General features: G+C 45.1%; 1 protein-coding gene and 1 pseudogene across 1 annotated transcript; one reads left to right on the forward strand and one right to left on the reverse strand.

Annotated features, from left to right (window-relative positions):
- Nucleotides 1-3,233: 3,233 nt before the first annotated feature.
- LOC141440432 (uncharacterized) lies at nt 3,234-9,003 on the reverse strand (annotated as a pseudogene).
- A 1,719-nt stretch (nt 9,004-10,722) lies between these two features.
- Nucleotides 10,723-22,590, forward strand: LOC141430114 (FMRFamide receptor-like). The gene is made up of 5 exons (XM_074090701.1): nt 10,723-11,011; nt 15,750-16,039; nt 17,054-17,219; nt 20,045-20,181; nt 21,027-22,590. The coding sequence occupies exons 1-5, from the start codon at nt 10,789-10,791 to the stop codon at nt 21,519-21,521; spliced, it is 1,311 nt and encodes a 436-aa protein (XP_073946802.1). The 5' UTR covers nt 10,723-10,788; the 3' UTR covers nt 21,522-22,590.
- The last annotated feature ends 2,883 nt before the right edge of the window (nt 22,591-25,473 follow it).

A 25,473-nucleotide genomic window follows, 5' to 3' on the forward strand; every position in this document is an offset into this window, starting at 1 on the left:
GCGTGCGGTTTAATTTCCTCGTCCGGATTAGAGCCACAATCATAACATGCATTTTCTACGGGAATTAAAGCTAAAATCTTATACGGTCGACTTTATGTTAAGCACTGCAGACAAAGAAAGAAAAGCATACGGTTTAAAAAGATTTAAAATAAACAAGGGGACGTAAAATCGTTAATTTGAAATCAAAAAAATGTACAGGGAACTTGGTAATGTACACCGTGGTTACCGAAGTTAATACACCTAGTAGTTGGCAACGTACATGGTGGTTACCGTAGTTGAATGTAAGTACTTCTTCACAAACTTGGCGACGGTAACCGTGGTGTACATTCTAATTTAACAGTGATTATCGTTGTTATCATGCTGAATGTACACAAAAGAACCAATTGTTCGTATACTTTAGCATTTTCTCATAAAACACAAAACATAATAAGCATAACTTGCATAGAAAAAAGTTGAATTTTTTTAATAAAACTTTCCCTAGGTACTAGAATGCGACGCCGCGTTGAACTTATTTTTGACACTGACGTTAATTTGAAATTATTGCCATGTCACATATTTTTTCAACCATTCATCATAAAATTATTTAGTAGTTTTTAGTCATAAAAGTTTCAAAAAATATATATATTGATGGTAGGATTTTTTATTAACTAACGTACACGGTGATGCACAGTGCCAATTTAAGGGTTATCGTCACCCCCCTCCCCAGCCCAAGACTTGGAGGGGAGGCAGGGAATCAAATGATTAGATGGCACCCTTTATGCAATGTGACGTGGGCTATTGGTAATATAGGGAATGTTACTGCAATTTTCTGCCGTCAAAATACAGCACTAGCACAAAACCGTAAACAGTTTTTTGAGTGTCTTAAATGCCGTAATATCATATTATTTTAATTATTTTTTTGTAAATATACCTCTATCGTTACTATCGAGGGAAATTTGTTATTTTGTTATACTAATATAAATATATATCATGATTTCTCTAAGTGATTTCTACAGGTACCATCAGCCAAATAAGTGGTCTATCAATTTTTAAACAAGTTCCTATCAAATGAATATGTCGCTAAAGTCGAACTTTCAAGTTGGCAGACACGTATATTGGCTTATTGTTTTATAACGTGCAAACGATTATTAACTTTAGGGTGGTAGACCACATATTTGGCTGATGGTACTAAATAGTCTTTGGTCATGATCCGTCATGGCGACAAATATAAAGAGAAGTGACGTTGTCATGGGTTTGCGCTAGTGTGCCCCCCTGCGCAGGGCTTCGCCTAATATGCCCTATTAGGATTTTTAAACACCCCGCGTTGGAACTACGATCCAAGCTCTACGAATAATTTGTACCTAGTATGGTCCAAGCCCCATTTTACAAGCTTTTATTTAGTTTCACCTGTCCCGTTGTCTGTCTGTCTGTAATCAAATCTTGCAAGTTAAATTTGACCAACTTCCAGTAGAAATTAGGAATACTTATGTAAATCGCGTGACAATACAATAATCTAGTAGTGACATCCTGGTAGTCCAGCCAGTCAGTCTACGCAGGACGGAACTCTTCAACGGTTAATAGCATCGACTTGAAATTTGGTATGTAAATGTAGTTTGGGTGACAAATCAAATACAGTCAACATAAAGTACAGTCAGCAAAAAAACTTGTATGAAAAATGAAATTTTTATGGTTAGGTTATTTTCTGAGAGGCAATGCTCAGAGGTAACTATAGGCTAGGCTAGGATAATGTTTTTGGGTTTGTGTAAGATGGTTTTCTTCCTTTGTTCCAGGCGCCGTCCCGCGCGCCGCTCAGGTAGGTACGTGCTGGGGCAGTTCCGCTAAACATATATATTGCTTGCTATAACTCTTAGAACCTACGCTATACTTCGTTTCTTCTAGCATTAGAAAGAAGCTAAGCGATCTTGAAGTGTCTTTTGAAAAATAAGTCGCAGCAAATAGTAACAATTGGCAAGAACATATGATACTTTACATGCTTGTGGTATCATGTAATATAGTTACTGTTTTTTTTTAAGTTTTTCAATGAATAGACTCGTCAAGATTGTTTACCCTTTTTCTTTTTCTAGCCCTAATCGTGCAACTATCCTGAGCGCGCGTAAATCATCTTTTCACGAACCATTATTAATTGACATTTTAGAAGAAAATTCGGAAAAACAGTGTCTCGGCCGGAAAGGGCTAATAATAAAAAAACGAAGTATAGCTGACGCGGTTTGCACGGTACGGGTGGACGCCTGTTGAAAATAGCATGAGTACTTACCTATGCAACTCTTAGGTTCGTAGTCAAAAATAACAGAACTGAAGGCTCCATACAATAATATCGGTTCCCACTTCGCCGAGAAACCACCGCCATTTGGCACGTGTCCCACCGCCGACGGTGAGCGAGAAGCGAGCAGAGCGAGCAACTAGAAACGAGTGGGCGAGCAGCGAGAAGCGAGTGTTCGAGCACGACGGGCGATTACTCGCTCCACTCGCTCGAGCCGGGCGGCCGCCAAGCTAACAGCGCTGAGCGAGTATCGCTGAGCTAGTTTTATAGCTCTTGTCGCTGCGACAAATGATGTAAGAGCGAGTTCTCGCCGGCAGTGTGAACCGCCAGCGATCAACTATTAATATATGTGTCTCTTTTACTCACACAGGATCTTATATCTTTTGTTCGTTTCTTGAGCGAGAAAATAGTCGATAGCCAAGCGTTTCCTCGCCGGCGGTGAGACAACTGCCAAAAACGCTAGTTTACACACATCTATGTAAAAAGCCGTATAACGCTTTGTCATATCATAGGCACCCCTATTTATCTAACTATGTATTAATAATGAAAAAAAATACTGATCAAGTCAAATTTAGTATAATAAAAATAAACACGTCAAAACTAAAAAAAAACAATCAAAAATATACAAAGTAAATTCAAATATTGATACAAAATCGTATAACTTACAAATTGCTCTAATTGTTCATCAAAATACTGACTACAGTCGCGTGGCTCGTGCACTGTGTACTGACTGCTAAGTGAGCAGTCGGGGACGCTATCTGAATCAAGAAAATTAATATATATCTAGTTAAAAAGTCGTCGGTCAAAAATATCGAAAGTAGTTAGGTTAGGTTAGATATTTAAACCGTCGATATTTTAACCATTGATATTTCAATTTTCAATATTCAGATACGCCCCGGTCAGTCAGTGGTAGCGAGTGATCAGTAATGAGTAGTCCGTGGTCAGCAGTCAGTAAATAGTCAGAGGACAGCAATCAGTGGTTAGGTAGTCTGTGGGCAGCGGTCAGCAGCCGCGGCAGTGGCAGCAGCAGCGGCAGCAGCAGCGGGGCGCGGGGCGGCGCGCGCGAGGGCATGCGGCGCATGCGCGTGGCGTGCTTGCTCCCGCTCATGGTCGCGTTGATGAGGCCCGCGTACGGCTTCAGCGCCGTGAACACGCTCAGCGCCGGCGCGCCGTCCGCGCCGCCCACGCCGACCGCGCACTGCAGCGGACCCATCGACGTCACGACCGATCTGGATACACACAGCCTTCAGGGCCTACGCTACGAGTAGCTGGCGCACTATTTGGGACTGCCAATGCCAACGAGCAGGTTGAGCAGTCCGTGTGTTAAGAATGACTTTTTTTTAACTACGGTTTGGCTACCACCGACAGTTTGAAGCTGTCGACACTGACTGCTCTAAGTAGGTCCGTCTATGGTAGGCTAATACCGCTGGTTTTTGTACCGGTGGTACAGTCAGCGTCATATAAGTACGTAGCAGTCAAGATCACCAAATACTTGGAAACATCCAAATAGTCGTTAACATTGACCCAATCAAGGCGATCAAATTGCTCAGGACATCCATCGCGTACAAATAAATCGGAGCACGCACATCACCACTAGTAGCGTAGCAGCCTATATCCAAAAGTATGGGACACACTAGAAACTGAGCTTTATATAAAAGTTTTAAGGTTTAATCTCGTGTTGAGTGCGAATTACACGTCAGATTCTACTTTTTGTTTTTGACAATCACCGAAAAGAGTACCAACTTGTCAGTGATCGTTCCGTCTCTTTCATTTGGAGCCTGACGGTTTTTCACATTTTTATTTACATTGTCAGAATTCCGGATTAACGGATTTCCTTTTAATATGGCTTGAATTGCCAGTATAATTATATTATAAAGAGTTTTTATTTAATGAAAAAGGTAATGACATGTGCATTTTGCACCAAGAGATAAAATGGAACACCGTCACATTATATTAAAGAGGACTAGCTAACTGGATCATTGGACCTTACACGGTATGTAATAAGTCAAGTTCCTGCGGTGTCCCATACTTTTGGATACTTTGGCTGCTACGTATAATGTCGGCTTGAATGTTATAAGTATTTGGCGACGTGCGTGCTCCACTATATTTGTACACGATGGATGTCTCGAACAATTTGACCGCTTTGACTGATTCACTGGTAATGACCATTTTGTATGTTTCCAAGTATTTGGTGATCTTGACTGCTACGTACTATTGACGCTGACTGTACCGGTTAGGCTACGTTCAAACGACGAACCGCATCGTCTCGGTGTCTGGTTGATTATTGTCGTGCTGGCTGCCAGTAAAACGCGGATCAACTGCACAACAACTGCACTAGGACTGCATGGAGCAAAAGTTGTTACGGCTACATTTAGAAAGCGCAATCAAAATAGCGGTCTCCTTCGTAAAAGTTTTGCTCTAATTAACCGGATACTCAACCATTCGTATTAGGAACTGACATGCTGATAATGTTAATCAGATTCCTAGTATAAATCAAAATCAAAACGTATATTACTTGTATATAAGCGCCTTCAAAAACACCATCATTGTTAAGAAGAATGCGCCGCAAGAAACTCGGCAGAAAGAGAAACTACCATTTGAGTGATGGTAGTCAGAAGGTGGGTGGTACAGTCGAACCATTTGATTTTTCTGACCCACCGTGGAACGTTTTCACAGCAAGTGTCATAATGAATTCCCCTTTGATTGTGTATATAATATAATCAAAGGAATTTCCCTGTCAAGCAATGCGATGTCACTATGACTTTTTAATTCCAGACGCAAAAAGAGGAGTGTTATAAGTTTGACCGCTATGTGTGTCTGTCTGTGGAATAGACAAGTTTTATCAAAATCGGTTCAGCCGTTTTTGGGATATTGAACTTTGATGTGACAAAGTCGGGGGTTTTCCAACCTTTTTTTGTTAGGTTATTCTACAAAAGGGTTGCACAGTGGGTCATGCATCGACATTTATGTATAGACTGCATGTTACTTACATAAAAAAGACACACAAAATTGGTTCACAGCGCGGTTTTGTGAACCTTTCACTATAGTCTGTTGACGTCCGTGACAGCGGTTGTGTCAAAGTAATATTGATGATTGATGCGCCGCGCGTTTTGTTCTAAACAGCCAGTTTAGTGCCATACCGTAAGGTACCATCAGCCAAATATGTGGTCTACCACCCTAAAGTTGATAATCGTTTGCATGCCATAATACAATAATGTCAATAGACGTGTCTGTCAACTTGAAAGTTCGACTTTAGCGACATATTCGTTTGATAGGAACTTGTTTAAAAATTGATAGACCACTTATTTGTCTGATGGTACATATAGATGTCAATAGGGTCATGATTCAGTCGGTTGGATGGTAGTCGTACCTGGCGGCCATTGTAGAGCACGGGCCCGCCGGAGTCGCCGGAGCAGACGCCGGACGCGTTCCCGACGGCGCAGCCGCAGTGCCGCACGCGTCCGCGCCGCGCTGGCAGGCCACCACGCGCAGCCGCGCGCCCCGCAGCGCCGCGCCCACGCCCGCGCGCTCCGTGCGACCGTACCCCAGCATCTGACAACATGATGATGATGATGTCAACCTGTATCCTTCACTAGGTAGGGACATAGGGCTCGTAGAAAAGTTTTCCATTTGGCTCGATCTTGCGCGGCTTCTTCCGGCTCTTCCCAGCCGAGACCAATTGAGCCAGCCTCTTCTCAACTGATTGCCTCCACGTGGTCTGAGGACGTCCTGGCCGTCTTCTGCCAGTAGCTTGCCAACGGAGACCCTGCTTGGGCAGGTGATTATTCGACCCTCGAAGCGTGTGTCCAATCCATCGCCATTTCCTTGTCAGAACTTCTCGGCTTACTGGTTTCTGGTTAGTCATTTGCCACAGACACTTACAACATCAGACATCTGACAATATACTCTCATTAAATAAACAAATATCTTTGGACAATTGACACCAATTTATCAAGTCCCAAACCAAGCAAAGCTTGTACTCGTAGTGTACCTACAGTTGAGTTCATAAACTTGTGAGCGAAATTTTGACCAAAAACATCTGAACACTCTATTGTTAACGACGTATATAGATAGATATTTTTGATCAGCTCACTAATTTATGAACTCGACTGTATTATGGATACTAGGCAACGGATAAACATACTTATACCTACGTGTATAGATAAATACATACTTAAATACAAATTAAAGATTCGCCTCGACTTTCGGCGTCCACTCGTTGTCGACAGGTGGTCCACGGGTGGACGCCGCGTTGTCCACGAGTGGACCTCGCGTGCTCCACGAATGTCCTAAGAGTCAGTATCCACCTGGATGGACACCTCGCGAGTGAGGCGATCCGGTGACGCTACGGAGTTGATGTAGTGAGCGCATGCCCATACAAATCCATGAAGAATACTAACCGCTCGAGGCCAGGCGGTGCTGGTCGGGGCCCGGGTGCCTGTAATAAGCTGTAACCTTAAACGTCTAAAGACCCGAGAACTAATCGTAATATTTATACAAATACCTGCCTCGGCTGGTGTCATAGGCAGCTTCTCTAACCACTTGTCTATTTGGTCATTATATCATTATATTCATTTACACGTCATTCGTTAAATAACATAACACTCAAGATCTCAATCTCATACAGTCTCTCATCATTATTATGATCCTGGACTCGTCCAGAATAAGTATTCTTTCTTTTGCCATCACCTGCATTGCGACTCGTGTTATGATTATGTTGCTCATCAAGTAAATGACGTTACAAACAAAGCGATTGGCTTGCGTCAACAATGTCAAAGCTCGTGGTAGACTGTGGTAGATGGTAGTGGTGAGTAGTTGTCCTTGTTTAAATTGAACAAGAAACCTTACTTGTATCGGTCACGGAGGGCGTTCGCTCTCACCTGGATCTCCTGTCCCAGGATGTTATCCACGTCATAGGGTGACAGCACGCGCACGGGGTCGCCGGGGCGCGGCGGGGCGGCTCGTAGCGCGGGATGCCGGCGGGCGCGGGGGCGGCGGGGGCGCGGGGGGCGGTGGCGGGGGGCGCGGCCAGCAGCATGTCGCGGCGCGTGTACACCAGCCCCACGTCGTGATGCAGCAGCACCACGTCCAGCCCCTCGCCCTCGTCCAGGTGCTTCACTCTGTAACTGCGCGAAGAGACGACACTCAGCGCGGCCCGCCAGGAGCGGACTCATTCAAAACTTAGTTTAACTCGCAAGAGTGATGCTGTGTATGCACCAAAGATGTGCGAAGATACGTTGCGAAGTATTTGTTCTTCATGAACCAATAGAAACGCTTAATTTACCTCGCCTCGCATAGCAATCTCTGGTGGAAACAGCTGAGCGGAGCGAGGCGAGGTAAATGAAGAGTTTCTATTGGTTCATGAAAAACACATTCTTCGCAACGCAACACATCATTGCACATCTCTGGTGGAAACGAAGCTTTAATATTTGCTTCTATACACCCCGCTTAAAGTTGAGCGCGGCGAGTCGAGACAACTCGCAAGAAACGCGTGAATAAATAAGTATTCGCTTCGGTTTTCAATGTCGCGGTTGTAATTAACACGATCACGAACAATATTTTATTTATAATCTTCGTGACCGGCGCTACGGCTGTAGATCGCATTGAGTTATTAAATAATAGCTCAATGGTAGATGGTGGTTTAAAGTATACCGAAAGTGGAACCCCGACCACGGAAGTTATTGTTCACGGCATTCGTAGGATGCATGTGGCTCTGTGTATCGTAGGCTGTAACACCAACTGCTAGCTTTGTTAGTTCCTGTAAACGCTCCTGCTTCTTGCACACAAGTTATCTCCGTAATACATACAGAAAAAGACTCGAGTCGTGGTTTAGCCTCTCAACCAGAGGGTCGTGAGTTATTCGGAATGTATGTGCAAAATTACTTTGGCAGTAGTCTTATCGTAAATGCCATAAATACAAGGCACAACGTCATTGTTGTAACATGTAGGAACGATTGACTCACTCGGGATGCGCGTAGAGGAGATGCACGGCGGCGAGGTTGTCGTCGGAGGAGCGTCCGTTATAGCGCACGTAGGCCACGTTGGGGTGCACGCAGTGCGCGGCCGTGAGCGCCCAGCGCGGCGCCAGCACCGCGCCCGAGCACAGCGCCACCAGCGAGCGGTCCAGCAGCGCGCACGCCGGCGTCCACGCGCCCGCCGGCGCGCCCCCGAACACGCGCCGCGTGCCCGCGCCCGTGCGCCGCAGCGACCGATAGAACGTGAACCCGGCCACCCCCACCCTCACCCGGCGCCCCCCTCCGCGCGCGCGCCCCCCTCACCCGCGACCGCGCGCCCGCGCCCGCGACCGCGACGCTCGCCAGCACCGCAACCCACAAGCACCACATGCCGCCAGCTGACTGGCGCCTGTCACGACCTGACGTAAGAGCGTGACGGTGACGGCTGCTTCTTTCAAAGCGAATGTAGAGCGTGCTTGAATCCTCTTTTCTCAGAATATTATATTTTTGACAGAACTTTTTTTATTCGATTAAATATTCGTTTTAAAATGCACATTTGGTTTCACACTTGCTTCACATAATTAACCTGAGTATATAACTATTATTCCACTACATCTAATACCACGCAATGGAATCGCCGCAGAAATACTTAAGTACACACTAGGGTGCTATTGCCAAAATTATATTTTAGAGAGAATTAACATGACTTAAAAAAATAGGCGGCCGTTTTTGTCAAACTTAAAACTTATTAAAAGTGCGGAAACGTTTCAAGTGCTCTGCCTACCCCATTTGGGAATACAGCCGTAATGTTTGTGTGTGTGTAAAACATAGATATTTTAATGTCGTTTGAACTTTATTCGTTCTCTATATAGGTATAGTTTACTTGAGTTCGAGTGGGAGCACTAAAAACACATTGGTTTTCCTGGTTATCATGAATACTTGCCATACTGCGTATTTACTTTGACTGTATATACTTGTTTGAGATTTTCTCTTATGAATCTGAGTAATGTAAGCGAGTGTTCGAGTGCGACGGGCGATTACTCGCTCCACTCGACTCGCTCGTGCGGGGCGGCCGCCAAGCTGACATCGCTGAGCGAGTATCTATAGCTCAGCGAGTTTTATAGCTCTTGTCGCTGCGACAAAAGATGTAAAAGCGAGTTCTCGCCGACAGTGTGAACAGCCAGCAATCAACTATTAATATGTCTGTCTCTTTTACTCACACAGGATCTTATATCTTTTGTTCGCTTCTTGAGCGAGAAAATAGTCGATAGCCAATCGTTTCCTCGCTGGCGGTGAGACAACTGCCTCTATGTTCCAATGTTTGTTTGTTTTTTACTAGAGCTGCGTGCTGTGCGAGGTTAGGTAAATGAAGCGTTTCTATTGGTTCATGAGATGACAAACACATTTCGTCACTACTTTAAAAAAAAACTCGTATCTGAAAATGTATAATTTTACTGAGTGCACTTTATGACCATTACGTCAAGGTTCAATTTTGCTGATGTATTTATTTGAGATACGAGATTTTTTAAAAGTAGTGGCGATTTCTCGCAACAACACGTCCTTGTACGTATTTAAAGTACAATTCAATAGAATCTGTCAATTTTCTACATATTTAAGACCCCCTATCGTGGGCACACTTGATTATAATTATATGTCCTGTTGTTGCAATTATCATCTAAAAGGAATCAAAAAAGAATAATAGTCACATCACAAAGCCTCAGGCAGCCCGGTGTTTATATTAGTAGGCTGGAAGTGTCTACAGGATTGTCAGATTCTATTGAATTGGAGTTTATATAGTAAACTCTGTGTAGTGAATGCAGCCTAAAACACTCGTTGTAAGAGCGTTTTCACATTATCCGATATATAATCGGTATCGGATGACGATACACGACACCCGATAGCCGACACAAAGTGCTGCTTTCACATATTTTCGACAAAATCATTCCGATACGGCCGGCTCAAAATGGCCGGCACGCATCGGGCTCTGCGCACACAAAGACAATTTAACACACATACCTACAAACTTTATCGTCGGACAGCCCACGGGCGTCCGATGGTGCCGTGAACATATCGGTGTCGGCTCCGATATCCGATATCGGGCCGGGCAATGTGAAAGACAGGTAGGTAGGTAGGAGCCATCAGCCAAATAAGTGGTTTATCAATTTTTAAACAAGTTCCTATCAAATGAATATGTCGCTAAAGCTGAACTTTCAGGTTGACAGGCACGTCTATTGGCATTATATGCAAACGATTATCAACTTTAGGGTGGTAGACCACATATTTGGCTGATGGTACATACATATTTCATTCATTTTACTTGCCTCGATATCATATCGTCAGCTGATACCGATATTGGTTCGGATAATGGTGAAAATGCTTTATTAATTAGACATGTTACATGTTTCATTCATTTAACTTGCCCCGCTATCGGTATCGTTGTACGAGACTGATATCGGACCAGATAATCTGAAACTCCCTCAGTCACAATTTTGTATTTTGTGTTTTCAGAGCGTCGCGTTAGGCGGAGGGCGAGGGCGGAGGGCGGAGGGGCGGTGGGCGGCGGCGCGCGATGCCATGAACGCGGGCAACGGGTCGCTGGAGTGCTCGTCGGACGCCGTGTCCGAGTCCGACAAGCTGTTCCGCTTCGTGGTGCACGGCGTGCTGCTGAACGTGGTGGGCTGCGGCGGGCTGCTCGGCAACGCGCTCTGCGTGGCCGTGCTCAGCCGCCCGCAGATGCGCTCCTCCATCAACTGCCTGCTGGCCGGGCTCGCCGCCGCCGACGCCGCGCTGCTCGCCGGTAACTGACCGCTCCGCTTGCCCAGTGCCCACACGACACTATCAGCATATCAGCCAGCGTGCGTCTCCATCCAAGATGTGCGAGTATGAACCATTAGAAACGCTTCATTTACCTTTTCTTTATTCGACTGTATGGCAAACGAGCAAGTGTGTCTCCTGATGGTGAGAGATCACCACCACCCATAAACATCTGGAACATCAAGAGTATTGCAGATGCGTTGCCAACCTAGAGGCCTAAGATGGAATACCTCAAGTGCCAGGAATTTCACCGGCTGTCTTACTCTCCACGCCGAAACGTAACAGTGCAAGTACTGCTATTTCACGGCAGGATTAGCAAGCAAGATGGTGGTAGCGATCCGGGCGGACCTCGCACAAGGTCCTACCACCTGCAAAAACCTAACCTATTCTCGCACAGCACCGCTCTGGTGGGAACAGCTGAGCGGAACGAGACGAGGCAAATGAAGCGTTCCTATTGGTTAATGAAAAACAGAGCCTTAGTAGAGTGGACCTATAGTCGCCTACCTCACCTACGAACTATATATTGGGCTTCAATCACTCCTGCTGGCTCGTGCTGAGGCGCCAACTTCAGACTGGTAGAAAATAATTTTCATGGTTTTTTGTAGTCGTTTCAATTTTATAAAAATTTTTTTTCGTCCTTTTTAGTGTAAATATAATCTAAAATACAATAGTTTAATGTCAACTGCTCGTCACTTTTTGCAATAGATTGCTTTTTCCGATGCAGAGACTTTCATTATTGAGGAGTCCTGGTGCTTCATCACTCGTTCCATTTCACCATATGAATTACCATGAGCTTCAATTGCTTAGCAACTGCGTTAAAGTCATTGAAATTCAACCCGTGAAGTACTTGGTATTAAGTAGTCGCTTCATTGGTCAGATTTGGTCTTCTTCATGAGTCCATTTCACCAAATGATGATTTTCAAGAGTAAATGCACGAGTAACTCCTAAATATATCGAAATTACCATACGCGTTCCCACAATATTTTTGAAGAGTTCCCTCGATTTCCTTACGATCCAATCATCAGGTCCTGATTTGGTGCTTATGGGACATGATGAGGGCTATCGCGTATGAATTCGCCACTAGAGGCGCTAGTGTAGCGTGAGGTCTCCGAAATGTCAAATCTCATAGTTTTTGGGTCAGCTACGCGGGTTTATTTATAATTAGAATAATTTTGTGAATATTTTGCAATATCTGAAATTAATTATGGCAAATATGCGTTCCGGGGCAATGAATGTCGGTGTTTCGAGACAGTTTTGTCTTTTGGAAACCTTTGTCCTTCCTTTTTTTCGAACAAAACGGGGACATGCAACACTGTGGCATGTTCGATATTTTTATGGTACGGTTTTAAGGTGTATTAAATATAATTTTAATCTAAACTTTGTTTTCACGCTCGTAATAACAGACTTTGAAAGCCACACTTAAGGCGCGCTTATAGAAGAATTTTCGGTATTTGAGGGGTGAAGCAGACGACGCGGTGGAGGCGAATGCGGGGCGACTCGCGCGTCTGTCACGCAGCCCGTTGACGGCCTTATTCTGTTTGTAACCGTATTCTGGTTAATGTGAATTCCGGATTTTTCCTTAAAATTATAATTACACTTTTTTCTTGGTTTAATAAAGAAAATCTTCGTTTAATATGAATAGTCTTGGTAATAAACAAATTATTTATGCCTCTTCATGCCACAGTTTGATTTGTAACGTAGGTAATGGATAGACATTTAGACTGAATAGGTCGATAGATAGATATGACAGATGGCATGCTCTTGTTTCGGAGGCCAAGACCCTCTTTGGGTCCCTGAGCCAAATTAGTTAGTTAGATAGCTTATTAGTCTGGTCAACATTTAGGATACTTTATGTTTCGGAAAATAAATATTTTTGGATATAATAAAAAATTGCTCTAAATCGGATTCCGCGCGGACGCAGTCGACGGCAACAATTAGTTTTAAATAAATTTATAGCTCTTCCAAAATTGTCTGGAGCATGAAGCGATGCTTTTCTTATTTTCATGACTTGAGAAGTATGGATATGTAGGAGAAAGTTATTTATCTTCAGTCAGAGGAGATTCCAAAGTTGATTGTCTGGAGCATGAAGCGATGTTTTCGCTATTTTCGTCGCTTGAAAAGTATAGATATGTAGAAGAAAGTTCTTTTCTTCAGTCAGAGGAGGTTCTACAGTTATTTTTCATGAGATTCTTTTTCCCTTAGTGGCATTCCCCGAGCTCGACGGGAATCAACAATTTCGGGTAGTAACCAGTCCATATAAAATGAAATTAGTTTGTCTTTCATTTTTTTCCCCAAAATGTATCATCTATAAGTATGATTACTGTTTTGAGGTGATGATTTTCACCACTCCACACAGCAAATATACACTGTGCTCGACACGTGACATGGAGACCTTGGATCTGGTCATACCAGTTACTATTTTTGTTAATTTCAGTAGTTTTAGTTTCCTTTTCATAATTCTACATCTGAATTTCGTTTTCTTTGATACATTTTTCAAGTCCATTTCTAAAGGCTACACTTCAACCGGGCACTTTATTTCACTTTTACTTAAAGATGATACATTTTGGGAGAAAAAATTAAAGACAAAACTAATTTCAAAATTGAAAATACAAACTGAAATATAGATGCACAGAAAAACCAGAAAAATAAGACCAGCACTGGAAATCGAACCCAGGTCCTCGGTATTCCGTACCGCGTGCTATACCGCTACACCACTGCTGGTCCACCAGCAGTGACCAGCAGTGGTGGTTGACCGGCAGTGGTGTAGCGGTATAGCACGCGGTACTGAATACCGAGGACCTGGGTTCGATTCCCAGTGCTGGTCTTATTTTTCTGGTTTTTCGGTGCATCTATATTTCAGTTTGTATTTTCAATTTAGGTTTTACGGGATGACCGTAAGAGAAAAAAAATTGGAATGGAAATAAAAAATATAAAAGATTCCAAAAACCAATCTTGATTTACGTGAAGGTAAATTACAAATCGAAGTCCCTATAATAAATAAGTCGCTGATAAGGTAGGCGGTAGGCGTCGTAATGTACGGTCTGGTACACACGGACCGCATTCCAATTGCAATCCGGCTGTAAAATGGCAGAACTACATCAGAACTGCGTAAGAACTGCACTCCGACTGCCTAAATGGCAGTTGGAATGCAGTCCTCTGACAGTCGGGTCCAGTGCTGGTGCAGTTGTACTAACTGCGCAATAACTGCATCCAAACTCCCATTTTGCAGCCGGATTGCAGTTGGAGTACATGTTTTTGTCAATAATTAACTAGTGCAACCAAGTGCAACCATCTTATTTTATTAAAATAATTTATGTTAAATAACTTGGCTGAATGCAAGATATTACCTTTGCCTGCAAAAAAGTGAGAAAATCTAAACTTAGATCGAAACTGTTGCATCTACTATCAGAAATGTCAGTGAAACTGTCAAAGGGATCAAGCAGGGCTACTACGAAACTCGAAACTAGAAGTTCGTGTCGTGCGGTCCCTCTGACACTTATACTATTTAATACGAGAGCGAGAGGACGGTACGATACGAACTTCGAGTTTCGAGTTTCGTAGTAGCCGCAAGGTTCGCCGCATGTTCGCCGTGAGTAGTATAGGTTATACAACGTGCCTACAATTTGTATGGCAGTCGCGGTAGAATCTGGACGAAGCCGTCCGCTTCCATGAGCAGCCGAGGCCCGCGCCAACCAGCTTGCGGTCGTAGTACGAATGTGAAATCCGCTCAGCAGTGCTGCTACGAAACTCGAAGATCGTGGGTTGCGGTCCCTCTGACACTTATACTATTTAGTACGAGATAGAGAGGGACCGCACGACACGAACTTCGAGTTTGGAGTTTCGTAGTAGCCCTGCTGACTCGGCCCGACTCCGGCCGGTCGATTAGTGTGTGGTAGGTACTTCGTTTAGGTACTCTTATGCTTCTCATATGTGCTCTGAGTTCACTTATGCGTTCCTCTTTCGCTTAACTTTTTTAATACTGCGATTACCCATATTATTTGCTCTCAAAAGTAGTACTAGCGCGTTAGAAAAATGTGCACAGGTCCGTCGTCGACTACGTACACGCGTGTACTGGCGACTGGGAAATACTTGGCCGCCGCCGCGCGCTAGAACCGTTTTATTTGCCAAAGACGAAAAAATTGGTATGATTGATGTACTCAACCTATTGAAAATCTATGAAGCATAAATCTAAATCTACTAAAAACTATGTAATAAAGCAAATTTGTGTTGATATTCATAATAGTTTTTATAATATTTGGTTTAACGTGTAAACGAAGGCTCTTTTTCAAAAAAATAATCTATCGAGGTTTTTGTCAGCAATCGTGTTTTTGATGAAGTCAAAAACTAGCTAATAGACTGAAAATATACATATAAAAAATTGCAGTTGTAAGTATTGTGTAAGTATATTTTAAATATTTTCTAAAATTGTAGTTTTCACTACGTACAGCGCCTTAAAAACCTCACGCAACAGTGCGCCATCTAGTGAGACAAAAAACGATAGCCCTCATTGAAGCATTCCTAGACGAACGAAATTTTTTTTTAAATACAACCGAATTGATAACCTCCTTTTGTGAAGTCGGTTAAAAACGTCTACAAGCAGCGTAACGAAGAGTGTACTTCAAAGTTACTGCGACCCCTCCTATATAAGAGGAATCTACGACCCCGTGGGGTTCGCGACCACAGATTGAAAAACACTGACCTATGTATTATGTTGTGTGCAGCGTCGGTGCTTCTGTTCGGTCTGTCGGCGGTGTTCCCGTACACGGGGCGGCTGCGCTGGTACTACTACCACGTGTGCCCGCGCCTGGCGCCGCTGGCGTACCCGCTGGCGCTGGTGGCGCAGACGGTGTCCGTGTACCTGACGCTGGTGGTGACGGCGGAGCGCTGGGTGGCGGTGTGCCGGCCGCTGCGCGCGCGCGCCCTCTGCACGCCGCGCCGCGCACGCGCCGCCGTCGCCGCCGTCGCCGCCTTCTCGCTCGCATACAACGCGCCCAAGTTCCTCGAGGTCAAGGTACGGCCACTGCTGCACTGCAGTTGGTGCGTCTCTATTAGAGCGGGTACACGTTGGACGCTCGGTGCTGCGTTAAGCGCGCGTTGATAGCGTATACACACAGCGCTCAGCAATATCAAAATGTTCGACCTCTATGCGTAGAATACGCGATCAAATGTACGGCGCCCTCGATTAAAAATCTGACAACGCGCATCTGACGCACGCTTGATTAAAAGCGCGCGCTTGCATAGTAATACACCTTCAACAGACCACCAAAGCGCGCGCTTTAAAACGCCCAAAGTGTACTCGCTCTTAGCATCATTTTCGCAAGCCATAATGTAATTTTTGTCAAATTATTGTTAGTCATAATTTTCTTTTAATTTTTATATCGTTATCCTATTATGGATTACTGACCAGTGCTCTTGCAAAATACCATTATTGCCAGATATGAAAGATCTGCGAAGTCGAGCAAAAAAGCAGCACGGCCGTACCATCCTTTTCTCGGAGCGGTTCAGGCCAGACTTCGTTGTGGATAAAACTGGAAGCCCGCGAATTTTTAGTTTTTATTTCTAAGTATGTGTCCAATATCGTATTTATGTATTAGCCTTGATTTGTGGTAAAGTTTGACGGCTTAGTTGCTCAGTTCATTTCATGCAACAATAAAAAAAACATGCATGAAATATTATTTCGTGTAGAAATAACTAGCCTTAATAGGAACTGTTTCCTACGGCGGCGAAAAATGTAACAACGGCGAACTCCTTTTGTTATTAAACTGGGTGGCAAACGAGCAAATGGGTCTCCTGATGGTAAGCGATCACCACCGCTTATAAACATCAACATCAACCATATTACATTCAATGCACTTCTTCACCTTAAAGCTTAGGTTGGAGTTCCGTAGTATGAGTTGGTTTGCCGTCACTCAACCTGTTGTATTCTGTAATAGTTAGAATGTCATTGAGATACGCGCGCGATGCCGATTGGCTGTAATGTGCTGTGACGTAGACCGTATTGAGTAACGCGTGTCGCGTGTTGCAGGTGACGCGCTACGCCGTGGACGGCGACGAGATCTACTGCGTGGAGGCGTCCCCGTTCCGCACGGAGCTGTACGTGGTGGTGTACGTGCACTGGCTGTACCTGCTGGTGATGTACGCCGTGCCCTTCACGCTGCTGGCCGTGCTCAACGCGGCCATCGTCCGGCAAGGCGAGTGCTGCTGCCGCCTGCCGCCTGCTGCCTGCCGCCTGCTGCCTGCTGCCGGCTGCCCTCGTCGCACTATACTACCCATTCATTAAGCCTTGTCCGCACTGCCATTGTTTCGGCGCGAATTATATTCCGCACGATACTCGTATAAGATTCAATGTGTTAAGCCGCGTATCCACTAGAGGCAGCCTCGGGCCGAGCGGCTGCCTCGCTCCGAGGCCGCGCAAGTGGAGACGCTGCCAAAGGCACGGCTCAGACTGAGGCTCCTTTAGCCGCGTATCCACTAGAGGCAGCCTCGGGCCGAGCGGCTGCCTCGCTCCGAGGCCGCGCAAGTGGAGACGCTGCAAAGGCACGGCTCAGACTGAGGCTCCTTTAGCCGCGTATCCACTAGAGGCAGCCTCGGGCCGAGCGGCTGCCTCGCTCCGAGGCCGCGCAAGTGGAGACGCTGCCAAAGGCACGGCTCAGACTGAGGCTCCTTTAGCCGCGTATCCACTAGAGGCAGCCTCGGCCGAGCGGCTGCCTCGCTCCGAGGCCGCGCAAGTGGAGACGCTGCCAAAGGCACGGCTCAGACTGAGGCTCCTTTAGCCGCGTATCCACTAGAGGCAGCCTCGGGCCGAGCGGCTGCCTCGCTCCGAGGCCGCGCAAGTGGAGACGCTGCCAAAGGCACGGCTCAGACTGAGGCTCCTTTGAGCACGGCCAAAAAACCGACAAAATATGGCTCGGCTCGCGGTGCTCGGCCTGAGGCTGCTCTAATGGATACGCGGCTTTACAGAATTGCTAGAAATAAAACGCGCGGAAAAAATCGCAGTTCAGACAGGGTCTTAGTTTGCCGGAGGGTTACCTGTGCAGGTTGACCGGAGCGTGTATGGGAACTGACCTGTGTTAGTGATCTACGTTACGTTGGTACCATCAGCCAAATAAGTGGTCTATCAATTTTTAAACAAGTTCCTATCAAATGAATATCTATGTCGCTAAAGTCGAACTTTCAAGTTGACAGACACGTCTTTTGGCATTATTGTTTTTTGACATGCACTGAGAAAAAAATATTGTTGGGTGTAACAAAATAACTTTAACGCCACACAACCGTCTAAGCTGAGTTGTAGAAGAAACAACATTTTATTGTCAAGATGTTTATGGGGAATCTAACAACGTTTTATAAACGACGTTCTAAATTGTTACAATTACAATGTTTTCTATATTGTCGTTGCAACTACAAATACATTGCGCTATTAACAACAGAACTTTTGTCACTTCAAATCGAAGCTTGTGCTTTTAACAATAGAATTATTGTCACTACAAATCGAACTTTGTGCTCTTAACAACAGAAATTTTGTCACTGCAAATTGAACTTTGTGCTTTTAACAACAGAACTTTTGTCGTTACAAACCCAACTTTGTGCTTTTAACAATAGAACTCTTGTCATTATAAATCAAACTTGGTGCTTTTAACAATAGACCTCTTGGGGTCAATGGGGTCACTAGCGGAAAACGTAACTTGTCCATCCCAGACCTACTACAACTTAGAAACTAGAGAAGAGTCCTCCCAGGACTGACAGGAGGGGCACGCTGTCACCGAACGTCAACAGGGGCCTGTTGCATAACAAAGTACAACTAATATTACAAGCGGAACTCTCGCTTCAGTTATACCCGGTGTTTCCTGTAACACGAGCAAATAATTAAAACATAGATCATACTACAAATTTATCTTTGAAATGTGCAAGGCCAGCACCCTCTAGGCACTCGTCTAATTTCATTTCGATTTTGTTTCACCTCAGACTCTGACCTCACCACGCCGTGTCAATTTACAAATGAACGAGAATTTGATGAGACAGCGACAACATTGTACCCCTCCCCGCTACCGCTTCATAACCCGCGTTTTGTTATTCCAACATAGTTAATTTGTACATTGCCAATTTGACAATATTACTATTTATTCTGGAACAAAGGTACTTTGTTAAGAAATTACCTTTGTCATTGTATTAATAGTAATTTTGTACATGTCAATTTGACAATATAACTGTTTACTCTGATACAATGTTACTTTGTTAGAAAGTCGTTTTGATTCTTTATTAATGTTTAACTGTGTTAGGTCTGCAAAATACTGTTGTCAAACCAACTAACCCAAAACATGTTTTTACCTTAGTAAAGTGCAAGTTGTTTATAACACAGTAAACGCTTGACAATAAAAACGCTGTACAAGTACCTAAGTTGGCTTTTTTATTATGACAACACTTATAGTGTTCACAACAACAAAAAAATGGGAAAGCGTTTATTGTGACTTTGTTAGCCGTTTTTTTTCTCAGTGTGCTAACGGTTATCAACTTTAGGGTGCTAGACCACATATTTGGCTGACGGTGAAAGCGGATTGATTGCGGTCAATAGCATTTTTTTTGGACTTGCGTCCTTTTGCAGTTGCCCGAAACAAAAGTAAAAATCTATTCTTTCGAATGACACTGTACATCGAATGTCGCCACAATCGCTGTAAGTATAACCTCTCCGGCAAACTGTATCGTGTATGACCAACTTACATGCTTTCTATATTCTGATCAATAGACATTTGACATTTCGGAGACCTTTCGCTACACTAGCGTCTCTAGCAACGAATTCATACGATGACCGTCATTGTACAGATAGTTCAATTAAGATGTGCGCGCGGTCCTATGTGTGGGTAAAGCCACACACGCAAGACGTCTTTTGCTCGGACGACGACTGCCGCGTCACGTGAAACTTGTATATTTACAAGCGCACGCACACATAGGGCCACGCGCACAACTGAGTTGAACTATGTGTGTGTATGTACCTGAAAGCTAATGATTTTGGTGTGTACAGTGCGGCGCGCGCAGGCGGAGCGGGCGCGGCTGTCGCGCTCGCAGCGGCGCGAGCTGTCGCTGGCCACCATGCTGCTGGTGGTGGTGCTCGTGTTCTTCCTCTGCAACCTGCTGCCGCTCGTGACCAACTCGTGCGAGGTACGCGGCTCACCATAACGCTCCTTCAACCCTAAGGGTCGTCCACTGAGCGAGGCAAACACATAAGGCATGACTACGATACAGGGCTTAAAATAGCAACGACCATGGAAGGCGCTCGCTCAGTGGAGATTTGGCTTTAGGCTGCGATTCAACCAGAGATGTGAGAGGATGTCTTGCGAGAAATGTATTTTTCATGAACCAATAGAAATGCTTCTTTAACCTATTCTCGCTTCGTTCAGCTGTTAATACAGAGCGGTGCTGTACCATCAGCCTAATATATTGTGGTCTACCACCCTAAATTTTTCATGTCATAAAACAATAATGGCAATAATGACAATAAACGTGTCTGTCGACTTGAAAGTTCGACTTTAGCGACATATTCATTTGATAGGAACTTGTTTATAAATTGGTAGACCACTTATTTGGCTGATGGTACAAAGATAGGTAACCTAAATGACCTAAATGAATTTCTATTATGAAAAACACTTCTCGCACATTTATGGTGGAGACGGAGTCTTACCTTATAATTGAACAAAGATATTTTGAGTTACAACCATTTTACAAATATTGTGTTTGTTTTAGATACTAAAAAGAGAGACACAGATAAAAATGCTGTGTTTCATTCCCTTTGATTTAATTTTTTCATCTAAGGCACAAAACCTTAAAATCGTTTTTCAAATTTGATTTTCACCGTGCGAATAAAATTATCTAAACCATATTACAGGGCTCTTCGATCAGCTCCAATCGGATGAACCATGTTAAGCCTCACGCCCATTATATTATTTAGACCTCGGGGATAACTTAACTCGGAAAATTAGCTGAATCAGCATCCTTCTGGTTTCCAGGTGTTCCTGGGCTCGGAGCTGGAGCGGCTGGACGCGCTCGTGAAGACGTCCAACCTGCTGGTCACCATCAACTCGTCGGCCAACTTCCTCATCTACGTGCTGTTCGGGGACAAGTTCAAGCGCGTGTTCCTGGCGACCTTCTGCCGGCCCGTGCTGGCGCGGCTGCCGTGCGGGCGCCGCCAGGAGGACCCCGACGACACGCGCGACGACTCATGCTCGGCGCCCGAGCGACTATCGCTGCGCGTGTCGCTGGCGCGCGACGCCACGCTGCGCTGCTCCGCGCCGCGCGACGGCACGCTGCGGTGCTCGGCACCGCGCCGCCCGCGCCCGCGCCGCGCTGACCCCGGCCCCGGCCCACCGTCTACTACCCCGCGCCGCCGCCGCCGCTCACCGACCTCACAGACCTCAACAACGGCCACGCCGCCGACCACTTCTAAACCCCCCCCCCCGCCCCCGACCCAACACGCGGACGGACCATTCCTTCGCCCCCAGTGACAACGTCTGACGATCACGATCGCATCCATTTTTTTCATCAGTCTGGGCCGTCAGTTCGAGAGGGTTACATTACATGGCAATTTTGTCGTCATTCTGACCAGAATAATGGCCTGAACTGATGCCAAAATGAGCGAGTAAGCGATGACTAATGTGTGAGCTTATATCGTTTGACAGATCCTAGCCTAGGGTTGCCATCCATCCTAACTCGGGGCATGTCGCGGTATGAAGCGTGCTGCCCCGCCGTCTCAGCCAATAAAGAAATTGCCCCGCTCGAAACCGGGTCCACGGGACTAGCATTTTCTAGTAAAGTGAAAATTTAATAAGTATTGCTCCAAATAGCCTGACATCAGAATATTACAAATGGACATAGAAACCTTATCCGAGTAGGTTACAGAATCAATAGTTTTTTGACACATTTTATAATAACTATATTATATTATTCACCATCTCTTTCTACCCTCATCATAGGCACATGTGACAGAAAAAACGGTGAAAACGATTTCGATTCCGAGTGCGTTAGACAATTAAGGCCGCGGTCACGAATAGAGGAACCGCTCCGACGCACGATTGGCTAGCGACGGGGCCATCTAAAATTTCTCAAATTGGATGCATATTATAATGCAAGTTCCGCTTCTCCTTCGCCCTTCTGTCCCCTGGCACGGCGATCTGCCTATTCCGGCTTTACCTACAAAATTATGAATGCTATTGTGATTGTGAGAGTGTTAGACGATACGATTTAAGGTTACGGTGGCCATCGAAGTCTTAAATGTTAAACACCGCGCTCGTGTAATCGGCAGCGTCGCCGGGACCAGCGTCGGTCGCTCACGTTAGGTTAGTTGTGGAGAATGCGGGAGTGCGGGAACTTGTGCCGCGTGAACGGACGCGCGCCGCCGACACGCGGCAGTGCAGTGAGTGCGCAGTGCGGGCAGTGTGGTCAGTGTGGTCAGTGTGGCCAGTGTGGCCAGTGCGGCCAGTGGGGTCACTGTGGCCAGTGTCAGCGCCACGCTGCACCAAGCAAACTGAACAATGAACGAGAGCTTCTCTGTTAAATAAAAGTTAATTCGATGTACTCATTGTTTTCTTACCCCCATCCGCCTTTACCCCACCCCACTACACTAGATAGATTGCCATGCACTTTTGCTGACTATAAACCACCATTGCCGTACCTGATTTCAAGTCAATCACATTTCTTAAAGTAAATAAAATAGGATTTGCAACATTTGGAAATACTTTCTTTAAAGCTGATGTTGTGTAAGTATGTTTTTACAAGCTCTTATTTAGTTTCACCTGTCCCGTTGTCAGTTTGTCTGTAATCAAATCTTGCAAGATAAATTTGACCAACTTCCAATAATCAGATTCACTTCCAATTTGGAATGCTTATGTAAATAATCTAGTAGTGACATCCTAGTAGTCCGACCAGGATCGTCTCCGCCGGACGGAACTCTTCAACGGTTCATACGAGTAGTATCGACTTGAAATTTGGTATGTAATGCAAGTATGTATTGGTATTGGATGACAATGCCAGTACAGTCAACAAAAAGTACAAAACCAAAAAAAGCTTGTATTAAAAATGAAATTTTTATGTTTAGGTTATTTTAAATCTATGCTTTACTGTGCTCAGTCAAAAAGTTAATAAATAAGTAACATATTAAAACACCTGGTAGTTTAGAAGTGTAGTTAAATGGTAAAAGTATTAAAAATATTTGTGGTTGTAGTGGCAATAGAAATACACAATGGTGCGTAAATTTCAGCTGTGTTATCTATTATGGTATGTCGAGATACAACGCTGTGACTAACAGGTAGACAAACAGACAGACGGACAGCTAAACGACAGTGGTAGGGTTTAATACAAAAGAATAAGCTTGTCTAATAAGCAAGCGGTCGCCTGGTGGGGGTGAGCATCGGCACCCTCGCACACCCACAACACCAGAATATCGCAGGTGCGTTGCCGGCCTAGATTGCTTCAAGTGCCAGTAACTTCACCAGCTGTCTTAAGCTGCGATTTTTGCGGGTATTTTTTCTAGATGGCGTTATACATAATTATAGTATCGAGAAATACGTTTGACGTCAAGCATCGTATTCGAGGAATATGTTTTTCATGAACCAATGGAAACTCTTCATTTACGCCTCGATCCGCTCGGCTGTTATGCACCTTTAGAATGAAACCGACACAATTCGAAATATTCACATTACTAAAATAAACTTTGTACAAAAACAAAACATGATTAAGTTATAAAATGAGAACATTTTGAATTGTGTCGGTTTCGTTGGATTTCGCAATACTAGCGCCATCTATTCTGACACAGAAACCTTCAATGTTTTAAAACTCCCTGACCTGCGCCTGAGAGCCCATCATAGCTAGTGACCAGAAACTATAATAAATAACAACACTTTGACATCTAATGTTATATGTTTAATCAAATCTAGCTCTGCAAACAATTATGTAGAACTCGGATGGTTTTCCGCAACAGACGCTGATGTAGTGGGTGCCTCCGCGTCACCCTACGGTGGCGCCCAGAACTCGTCCACAGAACACTATTCACTTGAGGTTCGAAGCATACGTTTGAGAACTAGATTCGTCCGAGTGGGGGGAGGCGCGTCGTGGGCTTTAGCAGTAGGTGAGCAGTTCTTCGATGCTGCAGGCCTTCATGCAGCACTCGGAGACGACCTGGCGTTTGGCGCGCGCCGCGCAGCTCCGTGCTGTGGCGTCCCACGCCGCAGCCGAGGGCGCGCCCAGCGTCTGTGCCCGGCGCCGTCCGCAGTACACCTGCGCGGGGCCTCGCCGCCGCCCGCCGCCTGCCGCCAGCCGCCAGCCCCGCCAACAACAGAGCCATCACTGAGACCTTAATGTTCATGCTTGCTGCGAGCTGTACAGTATGGAGTGTGTGAGGTGACGGCGCGAGCCTCCCGTTTTATACCGCGCTGCCCGCTCATTAGCATACGGATATAATGGTCCCGCCCGCGGGCGGCCGCGGCGGCGCCACCTCTAAGGCGCGATGACCCGCTCGACTGGGCGGACACACGGCGGCTCGCGTCGGAGCGCACGTCGCGTGAACTGAGATTGAACCCGCACAAACACGTTCACACGTACACACATACATATATTGCAAGTTAAATAAGTTTTTTGGTAAAAAGTCATTTTTAATACAAGCTTTTTTTGCTGACTGTACTTTTTGTTGACTGTACTTGCATTGTCACCCAAACTATACTTGCATATCAAATTTCAAGTCGATGCCATTAACCGTTGAGGACTTCCGTCCTGCGGAGACGACCAGGATGTCACTACCAGAAAGTGTGCGAAATTTCAAGTCAATCTCACCAATCAGTCAAGCATGCTTTTTAAGTGACATACCGATACTTCAGGTACTAGCAGCCCAGCAGGTAAGCAGGCGTATTACTGTGCTAGTAACGACCATGTGTAAGGCGGCCTATAGGTATTTTATATGCAATTTGTATACTCTGACTTTCAAACCCACGACCACAAATCAATCATCAAATTCAACTGACCACGAAAATTCGTGCGCTTGAAACACTCCAATAATGCATGTCTCATTTCCTCTTCCAGAACTAAATCTATTTACCTTTTCTTTCACATTAACGGTAACTAGTGACCCGCAACGGATTCATTTAGATGCTACCTACTTTAAGCTACTTAAAAAAAGCGAGAAAAGATAAATGAGGTCTATGACCAAACAAAGGCACGTCACATTATTTACCCCCTAAACCCTTAACCCCTAACTACACCCGCGCGAAGCCGAAGCGCACTGCTCGCTGTATAATTATTGTTTCGTATCTTTTTTGCCGACTGTACCTCGTTGCTGCGGCTTGCAACTGCGGCTGCGATGAACTGCTGGGTGTCCATCAACTTGGCGGGATTGCTTCGAATGCCTCCTGAGGGAAAAATACCCCGGGATTAGCTAAATGCATGAGTTTAGCCGGTTTTTCCATAATT

The sequence above is a fragment of the Choristoneura fumiferana genome, chromosome Z (assembly GCF_025370935.1).
Source record: "Choristoneura fumiferana chromosome Z, NRCan_CFum_1, whole genome shotgun sequence".
Lineage (NCBI taxonomy): Eukaryota > Metazoa > Arthropoda > Insecta > Lepidoptera > Tortricidae > Choristoneura > Choristoneura fumiferana.